The sequence below is a fragment of the Peromyscus californicus genome, unplaced genomic scaffold (genome assembly GCF_007827085.1).
Source record: "Peromyscus californicus insignis strain IS unplaced genomic scaffold, ASM782708v3 Scaffold_5__1_contigs__length_169319896, whole genome shotgun sequence".
Classification (NCBI taxonomy): Eukaryota; Metazoa; Chordata; class Mammalia; order Rodentia; family Cricetidae; genus Peromyscus; species Peromyscus californicus.
This window is the reverse complement of record NW_026294573.1, coordinates 34,213,235-34,225,600: the sequence shown is the minus strand read 5'-3', so window position 1 is coordinate 34,225,600 and position 12,366 is coordinate 34,213,235. Positions and strand designations below refer to the sequence as shown.

General features: G+C 46.3%; 1 protein-coding gene across 11 annotated transcripts in view; it reads right to left on the bottom strand.

Moving 5' to 3' along the window:
• The window catches only part of Ccdc30 (coiled-coil domain containing 30), a 96,421-nt gene that overhangs the window by 8,638 nt on the left and 75,417 nt on the right, over positions 1-12,366 (bottom strand). For 10 of the 11 annotated variants that reach the window (XM_052715001.1, XM_052715002.1, XM_052715003.1 and 7 more), the window contains one exon: positions 4,950-5,062. The exons of the other annotated variant lie outside the window; for it this stretch is intronic. In XM_052715001.1, the coding sequence (XP_052570961.1) occupies positions 4,950-5,062 (113 nt within the window). The remainder of the gene's footprint in view (positions 1-4,949; positions 5,063-12,366) is intronic. 11 annotated transcript variants of the gene reach the window in all.

Genomic DNA, 12,366 nt, shown 5'->3' with positions numbered 1-12,366 from the left:
GTTGACCCCTAGTTTTCTTTCTTTTTAAAAAAAATTTTTTAAAGATTATTTTAATATGAATACAGTGTTTTGTTTGCATGTATACCTGCTGCCAGAAGAGGAGGGCACCAGATCTCATTATAGATGGTCATGAATCACCATGTCGTTGCTGGGAATTGAATTCAGGACTTGTGGAAGAGCAGCCAGTGCTTTTAACCTCTGAGCCATCTCTCCACCCCCCTCCCCCCAGTTTTCTTTTTATCATTAAAGAATCCATGGGTTTTGTCTGAGCAAGGGTTGTCTTCAAAAATTACTAAATTGGTTTTCCGTATAGCTGGATTTGTCTAGCTTTCTTTGTGGCTACGCCAATCCACGTACATTTTAGCTAACAGAATGTAAAGAGGAAAACAGTGTGCCTTAAGGGGGACCATCATGCACTTGCCTCCTCTTCCGGCTTACTGACTGAAATGTGACTATTGTAGTGAACTGTCTTCAACGATGTGTCTGGGTTCCACAAGACTAGCCTGGTCTAATTCCAGGACAGCCAGGGCTCATAGAGAAACCCTGTCTTGAAAAACTAAAAACCTACTAACCAACCAACCAAACATACAAGATGCTGGAGCAAAAGCAAAATAATAGAAGCCTAGGCTTCTGATGCAGTGAACTTCCATGCCAATCCTGGACTGCTTATGTCTGCACTGTCAGGTAAGAGAGAAACACCCCCAACACACTGCATGCCCCTTTTCGGTCCTTTGAGGCAGAGTCCCACTATGTAGTTTAGACTGGCCTAGAACTCACTTTGTAGCCCAGACTGGTCTCAAATTTATGATCCCAGTTGCTGGGGTTATAGGCATGTGTCACCATGTCCAGTTTTATATCTTCTGCTCTGTGTGTGTGTGTGTGTGTGTGTGTGTGTGTGTGTGTGTGTGTTCATGTGTACATGTAGGTATGCATAAACATATGGTTAAGTACAGAGTCCAAAGGTCAATGTCTGGGTGTTAGGCAGAGTCTCTCACTGAATCTGGAGTTCACCCATTTGACCAGGCTGACAGGCCAGTGAGCTCCAGGGATCTGCTTGTCTTCCCCTCTCCCTCAGCACCAGGGTTACAGGCTTGTTCCATGGTTTCTGGGGACCTAAATTCAGATCCTCATGTAATGTTACTGACTGAGTTGCCTCCTGGTCTCTGAAGCCATTTATATTAAGTTTATCTTTTTTTTATATTCAGTTTCTTATACAGTACCCTAACAGCATTCACTATAGATAGCTACATTCATAAACTTGCCATGGACCCTATTTCAATTCTTGGCCCTTGCACAGCACCTACTACATAGTGTGACATAGACACACAGACACACAAAGACACAGACACACACACACACACACACACACACACACACACACATGCATACTTCTGTAATAGTTTTCCATTCCTAAGACGATGATTCCCTCCCATAAACAATCTCATTTCCTTTTGCATTGGGAATGTGTAGTGGAAACCGTTCCTGGGTATCAACACCCCGAGGCACATCAGAGATGGAGCATCTCACAGTGCATGCAACCCTCCTCCTCTCCTCCAAGTCTCCCGGGTGTTCACAGTGGCTCTAATGGATTTTTTTTTTTAAAGATTTGTTTATTTATTATGTATACAGTGTTCTGTCTGCATGTATCCCTGCAGGCCAGAAGAGGGCACCAGACCTCATTACAGATGGTTGTGAGCCACCATGTGGTTGCTGGGAATTGAACTCAGGACCTCTGGAAGAACAGTCAGTGCTCTTAACCGCTGAGCCATCTCTCCAGCTCAATCTAATGGATTTTTTGATTTTGAGACAGTGTCTCACAATGTGGCCCAGGCTGGCTTTGAACTCCTGATCCTTTTGCCTCCACTTTCTGAGTACTGAGATTATAGGTGTGTGCCACCACACCCAGTAAAATCATGACCGCTTGAGTTTGGCTATATCATCTGAAGCCGACCTTGACCTCCTGATCCTCCTGCCTCTACCAATCAACAGCTAGTGTTACAGGCCTGGGACATGATGCTCAGTGATGTTTTGACATCATCTGACACACAACACATACCTTTAGAAATTCTACTTATCCTTGTTATTAAAACCCAATCTTGGGCTGGAGCATTGGCTGAGCAATTAAGGGCACTTGTTGCTCTTGTGGAGGACCCAGGTTCAATTCCCAGCACCCAAGTGATGGCTCACAACCATCTATAACTCCATTCCCAGGGGATCCTGATGCCCTCTTCAGACCTCTGAGGACACCAGGCATGCATGTGGTGTACTTACATATATAAAAGCAAAACACTCACACACATAAAATAATGAAATAAACAAACAACTAATTAAAAGCCCCAATCTTTAGCTTCCCTACCAAAGAAAATCTGTCTTGCCATTTAGATTAACTAAAAAATTACTTTATTTGGAAAGGAAAGGGAGAAATTATAGAGACATCGGGAAAATAGCTAATTCCCAGTATGTTTTGTATAGTCCTTTTGCTTTCCTTCTGCTTTGTAAACTTATGTGTATGTTGTATGTGTGTCTGTGTCTATCTGTGTGTGGGCTTGTGAACATATGATGATGCCCTACAGCCAGGAAGAACCAAGAGACTTCTGCTGTCTGACTTAGATACTGGTTGGTCTGAGGTTCTAGGTCAGCTTGCCCCCCAAAAGTGCAGCTTTTCTGTCCTTCTGACTTTGTTAACTACCAGCCTCACGAGGCAGCACACACTTAGGGGGAAACTTAGCTTGTGTCTAAGTAAAACCAGCTTGCCTATTACTTGGACTTCAAGAAGGTGAGGAATCTGTTCCCATGAAAAAGCAGTTGGGAAAGCATCACACACAAGATTTCTCTGTACAGGACTGGGATGAGGGAGCCAAAACCCAAAATGAACCTGGTGCTTTGACATTTCCATTGTGCTTCATAGATCTGTGCTCTTCAATTCTAGATATGTGTTAGAACTATGTGGTGATGCTTTGGGAAAACACTGATTTTTTTTCATAGATTTTGATTAAATTCATGTATGTAAGTACCCAGGCACATGCAGCCAGGGTTGGATCCACTTTTCTAAAGGTCATGCATAAATAACATGGAAAATTATTCAGCCTCACAGCCATAATACACACACACACACAACACACACACATACACACACACACACTCAAAATACAAAGGAAAACCCTGGTTGTAAGTCATATGAAAATAATGGAAGATGTTGACTGACAGAAGTCAGACACTAAGAGAATACAGTGCAAAGCGAGCCTATTTAGAAATCTGGAAAACGCAGACGTCACAACAGTGGCTGCCTGAGGAAGACAGAGAGAGCGAGAGAGAGAGCAGCAGACCGCACACAGGCGGGAGACTCTTTTTTTTTTTTTTTTTTTTTTTTTTTTTTCTTGGTTTTTCGAGACAGGGTTTCTCTGTGTAGCTTTGCGCCTTTCCTGGAACTCGCTTTGGAGACCAGACTGGCCTCGAACTCACAGAGATCCGCCTGGCTCTGCCTCCCGAGTGCTGGGATTAAAGGCGTGCGCCACCACCGCCCGGCTAGGCGGGAGACTCTTAAGCATGGGGGTACATGTTCTGCATCTTGATTGAGGTGGGAGTTACATGTATATACACATTTGTCAAAATGCATTGAATTGTATATTAGTTTTTTTCGACATGTATTCTACATACATCAAAAGCAAGAATACTGGAGGAAATTTTCATCAAGGTGCTCTCCCCCTTCGACCTCATTGCTTGCACAAAGGAGGATGTGGAGAAAGAGCAACTCCTCCATCACGATGGCAGTAGAGGCCGGTGCTTTTGAACGCTTGCCAGCGCATTAATGATGCATAGTACTAGTCAATCATCAGACCGCCAAGTCATTCCAAACAGATCAGGGCTGTGGTGGGATGACAAGCTGATTCCAGCATGTCTAGAGCCGGCAAAGCTTTCCTGCTTGCATTTTCCATCGTTGCGCTGTTTGGCGCCATCTGCTGGCCAAGGCACGAAATACACTGAATAAAATAGTGTGGTTTCATAATCACCAGTATAGGGATTTCTGTAGCAGATTGATACCAGCATATTGACAGTGTTTGTTGCTAGCAGTGAGAACTTGTGCCTGGCCTCAGGGAGGTCCCAGGAAGGCTCTGCCATGGAGGCAGGTGACATGGCGGTGATCGCTAATGTGATTGGCCAAGTATAAACCAAAGTCTCGGTTGAGAGTTTTGAGATCCCTGGCTGTCGAGTGTCCAGTGCACGTACTGTCCAGCCTGAGGAAAGGAAGTAAGAGAGGGCCTGGAGAAATGGTTCAGTGGTTAGGTGTGCTTGTTGCTCTTGCAGAGGACACCAGTTCAGCTCCCAGCACCCACATTGCGGCTTACAAGCGCCAGTAACTCCTATTCCAGGGGTTCTGACACTCTCTTCTGGCCTCCAAGGGCTCCTGCACACACACATGGTGCACATAAATGCATGTAGGCTCACACACATATGCATAAATTAATAACAAATAAGTAAATATTGAAGAATGTAGGGGAAACCCTTTAAGATAGTGGAAGGGTATATTTGGAGAAAGCAAGCTATAGACAGAGAGCACAGCAAACAGTTAACTTCTTTCTTTGCTTTTTTTGTTTGTTTTTGTTTTTTGAGACAGGATTTCTCTGTGCAGCTTTAGAGCCTTTCCTGGAACTCACTCTGTAGCCCAGGCTGGCCTCAAACTCACAGGGATCTGCCTGGCTCTGCCTCCCGAGTGCTGGAATTAAAGGCGTGCACCACTGCCTGCCTAAGTCCCTCTTCTTGGGAAGGAATTGGGCCCCACATCTTCCTTGGAACATTGTGTAGATGGGACTGGGAAATCATGTTGATGGCCCCATCAGTGTGATTGATTGCTCTGGGGTGTTGTTTTATTTGTGTGTGTGGGGGGGGGGGGGGGCGGGCAGAAGACCTTTCTGTATCCTGTTGGTCTATGGGGAACCTGCTTTGTTTACCTCACGTGCTCACCAAGTTGCTCCAAAAACTGTCCGTGCTCTTGCCACAGAGCTTCCTTTTCTTGTTGTAGCCTGGACAGCTTCTCTGACAGTTCCTGGTTGCTCTTGACATACTGAAAAACATGGGGGTGGGTGGAAAGGGAGTGGTCTGTGCTTGTGCAGTGAGGTCTTCACATAAACTCCAGAGGGCAGGATTTGATGAGCCTAGGGACAGCTTAATACAGGGGCTTGCAGGAAGATGAACAAGTACTCTTCCATGTGCTGGGCTGTGGCTCACTCCTACCGCGGGGAGACAGGAGCTCCTGGCTCAGGACCCTTCCTGACCTCACCCCATGTGTCTCCTTGTCTGGTTGCTTATTTCTATCCTTTAAAATGCCGGTTGCCACAAAACAGGAAGCAGCAGTGTGGTGAGCCCTGTGTTGTGTGAGTGCCCTAGCAAAGTGACTGAATATCAGGGGGAATCGTGGGAACCAGCTCATTTCTAGTTGGTCAGAAATTCTGCTGGCCATGCTAGGGACGTGGCTCAGCCGACAGTGATTGCTTAGCCTGCACTAAGTCTTAAGGTGGATCCCCAGCCTTGCATAAAACTACATGTGGCGGCATTTACTTATAATCCTAGCAATTGGTCAAGGGCATTTTCAGCTATATAAGAGTTTGAGACCCTGGTGTTATGTGATACCCTGTCTCAAAGAAAAGAGGGTAGGGGAAGACAAAGAAATAATTCAAGAGGCTCAGCCTTGCCACTGGGTATGAAGTCTTGAGGGCTGAACCCTAATCCATGAGGTCTGACGAAACTGTCTTCAGATCAATTGTGTCATAATTGAATTAGAAGATATCCAACTTCTGGTCACTCAGAGGCATCACTGGCTTGCTGGCCGGCCGAAAGCCGCACATCTCTGAGGTCACATGAGACTAGAAACTCAAAGTGGGACTCTGAGCTGGTTAGATTAGAAGGTTCAGGCCAAATACCCCTTACCCAGAATGCTTGTCATGAGGCAGTCAGGATTTGGGGGATAGTTGCGATTACTGATGAGCTCTCTTGGGAATGAGACCCAAGGCCAAAGACAAAATCCATTTGTGTCTCATATACACTTTATTCACATAGCCTGAAAGTATAATTTCTTTTGTGCAGCTATATTTTGATACTTACTGTTAGCATTTAGACATCACCTTGGGGACCTGGCAGGATGCACTTGTTAACATTCAGGCAAATACCTAGACAGCCCAGGTCCTACGGCCGTAGTCTGCACATGATCCATTGTCTCTATACGCATGCGCTAAGTCTTCTTATTAAAGGTACCCCCCCTTCCCACGAGTCCGTGTCTGCACCTCCTTCCTTCCCCCTCTCCTGTCTCTTCTTCTCTTCCTCTCTTATCCCTCCTCTCCTCAGCTCTTATCTCCAGAGGCGCACTCTGCATCCCTTGCCCTCCCTCCGGCGTGGCTTTCTAGGCCCCTGCCTCCAACCCGCCAAGGTTGCCTTCTGCGGTTTTTATAACACCTACCACTTGAGGTCAGGTGTGGAGTGTCATGTCGGCATTCAAAACATTTCCAGTATTTCTATGCCTGGTTCCAGACAGGTTCTCACAGTGTTACTCGTCATGGCCTAGAACTCCCGGGCTAAAAGCGATCGTCCTGCTCCAGCCTGCCACCATGTCCAGCTCCAAAAATGTCAGATTTGGGAGCATTTTGGATTCCCGAGTTTTGGTTTTGGGATTTTTTTGTTTTTGTTTTCCCAGACAGGATTTCTCTGTGTAACATCCGTAGCTGTCCTGAAACTTGCTTTATAGACCAAGCTGGCCTTCAACTCACAGAGATCCACCTAAATACTCGGTGGGCGGATTAGGGATTCTGAACCTGTAACCTGATCTCATTGTCACTAAGCACCCACAGCTGATTACATTATCAGCTAACAGATGCCTGTAGGGAAGTGCTTTGGGAGATGGCATGAAGCATCCCCCTAGAGGCTCATGTCAAAGCAGGGTGGCCCGCGGATGGACTTTGGGGAAACTGCTGGATCCTGACGTTTCTGAAATAAAAATGGATTGACCCCTTGCTGGATTCATTGAGGAAGAGGAAATAATCACCCACGCATGGCCCGGAAAGGTTCGGCCCTTTCCCCTTCCATTCTCTGCTTCTTGGCTGCCATCAGGTGAACAGTTGCTCCACCAGACTTCCCACCAGGATGCTTTGTCTCAGGCCAGGGACAGAGACCTCTGACACCAAGAGGAGAAATCAACCTTTTCTCCTATGAAGTGCCTTCTCAAGTCTGCTGCCTCAGAGATGAAAACAGATTCACTCAACCAACAGTGTTGTGATGGAACTGACAACTCCAAGGTCTGTAGAGTGAGCTAGACACCTCTGATCAAGTCAATGATCTTCCAAGGAGAACGTTTCCAACTGAGGTGTCTAATTGCTGGAACACCATAGTCAGAGGACCACAGAGGTTTTATGAATATCTTAATCTCTTTCATAGCTAGAAGGCCAATGTAACAAAAAATGAAACTTCATCAAGTGGAGGCAGATTTAGAGCACAAATTGATTTCACGGCCTTGCTGTCTTACGTGAAAACAGGGCTCAGGGATGCACAGACAGCAACTGGGAAGAATGACATCTCACAGGACCTTGAATGCAAGCCCCCCCACCCCTGCCCCGCCCCAGTGTAAGCAGCCCCCACCTTGCAGTCTGCAGGGTTTAAAATCCTCGCTTGGGGATCTGTACGGATTGCATCTTAGGCAGGTGCCTTGGAAGAAGGTGCCTGTTGCTAGAGGTGCAGGCCCGCTGGTGGATTCCTTCTGCATGGGGGCTGGGACTCAACTAGGGCCTCTGGAAGAGCAGCAGTGCTTTTGACCTCGGAGCCATCTCTCCAGCGCCCTCTCATTATTATTTTGAACAAACTATGCCAGATCAATCAAAATAAAAACTTTCATTTTATCTTCACCTAGTCTTCCTCTGATGCTCTTCCTTCTTTTGGAAATGTATTCCATTTTTATGTGTGTGTGTGTGGGGGGGGGGGGGTGGGTGTGTTTGTGCACGCGCGCGCGCGCATGCCGGCATGCATGTCTGTGCGCTATGGGTGTGCCATACCCAAAGAAGCCAGAAGAGGGCAATGGAACTAGAGTCTTCTATGGTTGTGAACCGCCATGTGGGTGTTGGGAACTGGACCTGGGTCCTCTGCAAGAGCAGTTCATGCTCTTAACCACTGGGCCATCTCTTCATATTTACTAAATAATTATTTATTTGTTGTGTGTGCATGTGCCTTCGAGTACATGTGGAGTCAGAGGACAACTTTTAGAAGTCTTCAGCTTGGCAGCAAGATCCTCTGCCCGCTGAGCCATCCGACTGGCTGGCTTCCTTTCTTTGGGTAGATTCTTGTCTTTTTTGTGGGTTTTGTCATTGCTTTGTTTTTCTCATGTCTTTTTATTTATTTATTATTAAAGAGATGGCCTATAATAAGCAAATGCAGATATGAACTGAGGGGATGGGCATGGCCTGAATCTTACAGAAGAGTTGCTGTGTCGTAACGGAAACGGCAGATTAGAAGAAACAAACAGTGATGTCTCATTTGTTTGAGGAGTCTGGAGATGCAAAGGTAACTGGAAAATTTTTTTTTCTTTCGAAAGGGGGTTCTGGGGCTGGAGAGATGGCTCAACAGTTAAGAGCAAGAGCAGTGACTGCTCTTCCAGAGGACCTAGGTTCAATTCCCAGAACCCACATGTAACTCCAAGATCTGACACCCTCACACTGACGTACACGCAGGCAAAACATCAATGCACATAAAATAAATGAATAAATGAATAAATTTAAAAAAGACTTCTGTCTTTTTTAAAGAAGGGTGTCAGCCGGGCGGTGGTGGCGCACGCCTTTAATCCCAGCACTCGGGAGGCAGAGCCAGGCGGGTCTCTGTGAGTTCGAGGCCAGCCTGGACTACCAAGTGAGTTCCAGGAAAGGCGCAAAGCTACACAGAGAAACCCTGTCTCGAAAAACAAAAACAAAAAAAAAAAAAAAAAAAAAAAAAAAAAAAGGGTGTTCTGCCGAGTTATCAGTGGAGAGACACACAATCAAAGTGACTTCTGGAGAATCAGGTAGACTCTGCAGCTTGAGAACTGGCATCAGCTCACAGCCTTCTCAATGTGAACCGATGTACGAACCGCACTATCAAAGTTGCCTTAAATATAAGGCGAGCGCTTAACTCACAGTCTTCTCATTTCCCCGTTCTCTATCATTTTCCTCTTCTTTTTGCCTGTCTTTCTTCTTGAAGACCTTATTTTGGTAAAACCGAAGCTCTTTAGTGCTGTCACTGATGCCACCGAGGGCCCTGTGAGAAGCAGCCTTCTTCGGAGCAAATTCAAACTCTCGTGGAGACCAGAGTCTGCACAGCTCTTGAACAGTGCTCACGTCAATGATCCTATGATGAAGATGGTTCATGGACTGGGATAGATTTGTCAGGAAACTTCTTATCTGCATGGACTGAATTCCCTGCCTGTGGGCAGAGCCCCGGAGGAATAAGCTGTCATACAAAGGACAGAAATTCACACTCTGTCTGCTGCAGTGTAATTATACTCTCCTTCACTGCCTTGGTGAGACCAGACGTCCCATGATGCTCCTCGTACCAATCTGACATGCTGTCCAGCAGCTCCTCCGGCTGCTCCATCATCAGGTTGGAACCTTTAGCCAAAATGTTAAGATCAGAGTCAGTTCTCAGACAGGCCATCTCAATGATCTGATCCTTCTTGATGTCCATCCTGTCTTCTCGGGGTCCACCCAGACCATGCTCTCCCCCACCGTCATGGCTGCACCACCTTGGCTGACACCTCACACTCCTGACTGCCTGTGCCTGCCACCCACTCCCTACAACAGCCTGGAGCCCAGGGATACGCCTAGTATCACCCGGCATGAGCCACCCCAGCCCCAGCCCCCTAAAGAACATCTCTTAACATTGCTTTCAAAGCCGGTTTGCTAGCAACAAACTCTCCAATTCTGTCTATCTGAGGAAGTATTTTATTCCTCTGTCTTCTTGCAGGATTTCCCTTTTCTCTTTGAACTTTGATTTAAACGTTATGAATCTACATGTAGTTTTTCTGTCGCTCATCTTGATTGGCATTCTCTGAACTTTCCGGATCTGTGGTTCAGCATCTGGCATTAACTTCTGGGTATTCTCAATCATATCATTTCAAGTGTCTCATCTTCTTTTTCTCTGATTTTCCATTATTTCCATTGTGTGTTACAGTTTCTGTATTTGTCTCACGGTTTCTGGGTAGTCTGTTCTTTTCCCTTAACGTTCCCTTTGCTCGATGGGTTCAAGGTTTCTGTCGTGATTTCCTCGTGATCCAGGATTCCTCCCTCAGCCGTGTGCAGTGTGCTAAGAGCCCCATCACAGGTGGCCACCACTTCCGCCACTGAGGCCTCTATGTCTTGCATTTCTTTTTCCTTTCCGTCTCTCTGTTTCTACTGCCCATCTCCTCTTACATGCCATGCGTCTGCTTTATTAAAGCTTCAACACACTAATCACAGGTGCTTTACACTCCTGATAACTTCAATATTCCCGTCATATCTGGGTCTTGATTCTGCCGTGTTTCAGTTTCTTCAAGTTGTGTCTTAATATGTCTTGGGAATTTTTCTTTATAGGCAGACATGATGAAGGACGTTGTTAGAGACAGGTATTTAGTGTGTGTTGGTAAGGCAAGGGAGATGGGCCACATTCTCTGCTCCTACAATTAGGTCATAATCTTTCAGACAACTACACCTTTGAACATGGCCCTTACACATGCCTTTTTCTCCACCTTCATTTCTTCCCTTTAAATGGGGGCAGAGTCGGCTGAAATCGCAAGTTTCTCTTGCCCTGGGTCAGTTAGGTTCTGACAAAACCCCATCATGTTAGGTTCTAATTAAACAGTTTCTCTTGCTAACAAACTTTGAATGTCCCCCTCCCCAATGCCCCTCCAGCCAGGAGACCCTGGAGAGATTCCTCAAATATTCACAGTCAGAACCTGGGAGTGAAACCATGAAAGTAAGTGTGGGGGGCCTTGAAACTGTAGAGTCCCCTGGAGGTCTCGTCTTGCAGAATTTTCTTTTCACACTGAGCTTCAACAGTTCATCAGTTTTGGTGGCACAGGCTTTCCTGGCAGTTCTCACCAGGGCTTCTCTGTGGCACTGTGTCAGTCTCTCCAACTTCAGGGGGCAGTGGCCCTGTGGTGGTCTGAAAGAAAATGGCCCTCGAAGGGAATGGCACTATTAGGAGGTGAGGCCTTGTTGGAGTAGGTGTGGTCTTGTTGGAGGAAGTGTGTCACTGTGGAGGTGGGCTTTGAGGTCTCATATATGTTCAAGCCACGCCCAGTGAGACAGTCTACTTCCTGTTGCCTGCAGATGAATATGTAGCAGCTACCTCTCCAGCACCATGTCTGCCTGCATGCTGCCATGTCCTGCCATGATGATAATGGACTGAACCTCTGACCTGTAAGGGAGCCACCACAATTAAATGCTTTCCTTTATAAGAGTTGCGTGGTCATGGTGTCTCTTCACAGCAATAGAACACCAAGACAGGGCTTGTGACCCTACTTCTCTGATAGACTAAGAAGTATTGTTAAAAGTTTTCAGCTTGCTCAGCTTTTTATTTGTGGTTAGGATGGAATAGGATCACTTCCAAGTTCATTTGTACAGAACCCTGAGCCAGAAACTTCCCTAAAATTCCACGGGGTTAGGAATTAGAGCTCGTGGGTTGGTGAACACACGGAGGCGCAGAGTGGACACATGCGCTCTGTGTTCCATCCCACATTCCTGGCTATCTCTTCCTTCTGGCTGTTTCTGAGTCGCGACCTTTTAAAATAAGCTGGCAACCAAGAAAACAAATGTTTCCTGAGGCATTCTGCTTTTATTTATATATATATGTGTGTGTGTCCATCTCTGCATGCGTACCAGCAGAGGCCTGAAGAGGGCGTCACATCCCCTGAAGCCAGAGCGGAAGGCCACAGCAGGTTCTTTTGATCTCCCACTCAGCAGCTTTGCAAGCATTTTTCCTCATGTGTTAAGTCCCTTCTTGTTTGTGTTGGGGCTCAGGACACACCACCCCAAAACATGACCATAGGACAGGATGTGTCCCTATGTGCTGGCTGGTTTTGTGTCAACTTGACACAAGCTAGAGTCTTCTGAAAGGAGGGAACCTCAACTGAGAAAATGCCTCCATAAGATCCAGAAGTAGGGCATTTTCTTTCTTTCTTTTTCTTTTTAAATTTTTTTTTTTTCTGAGACAGGATTTCTCTTTCAAGACAGTTGTAACCCTGGCTGTTTTGGAACTCACTCTGTAGACCAGACTGGCCTCAAACTCACAGAAATCCACCTGCCTCTGACTCCTGAATGCTGGGATTAAAGGCGTGCGCCCCTTACCTACTGGACTTGTGTCTGTATCTGAGACAACCCTTCC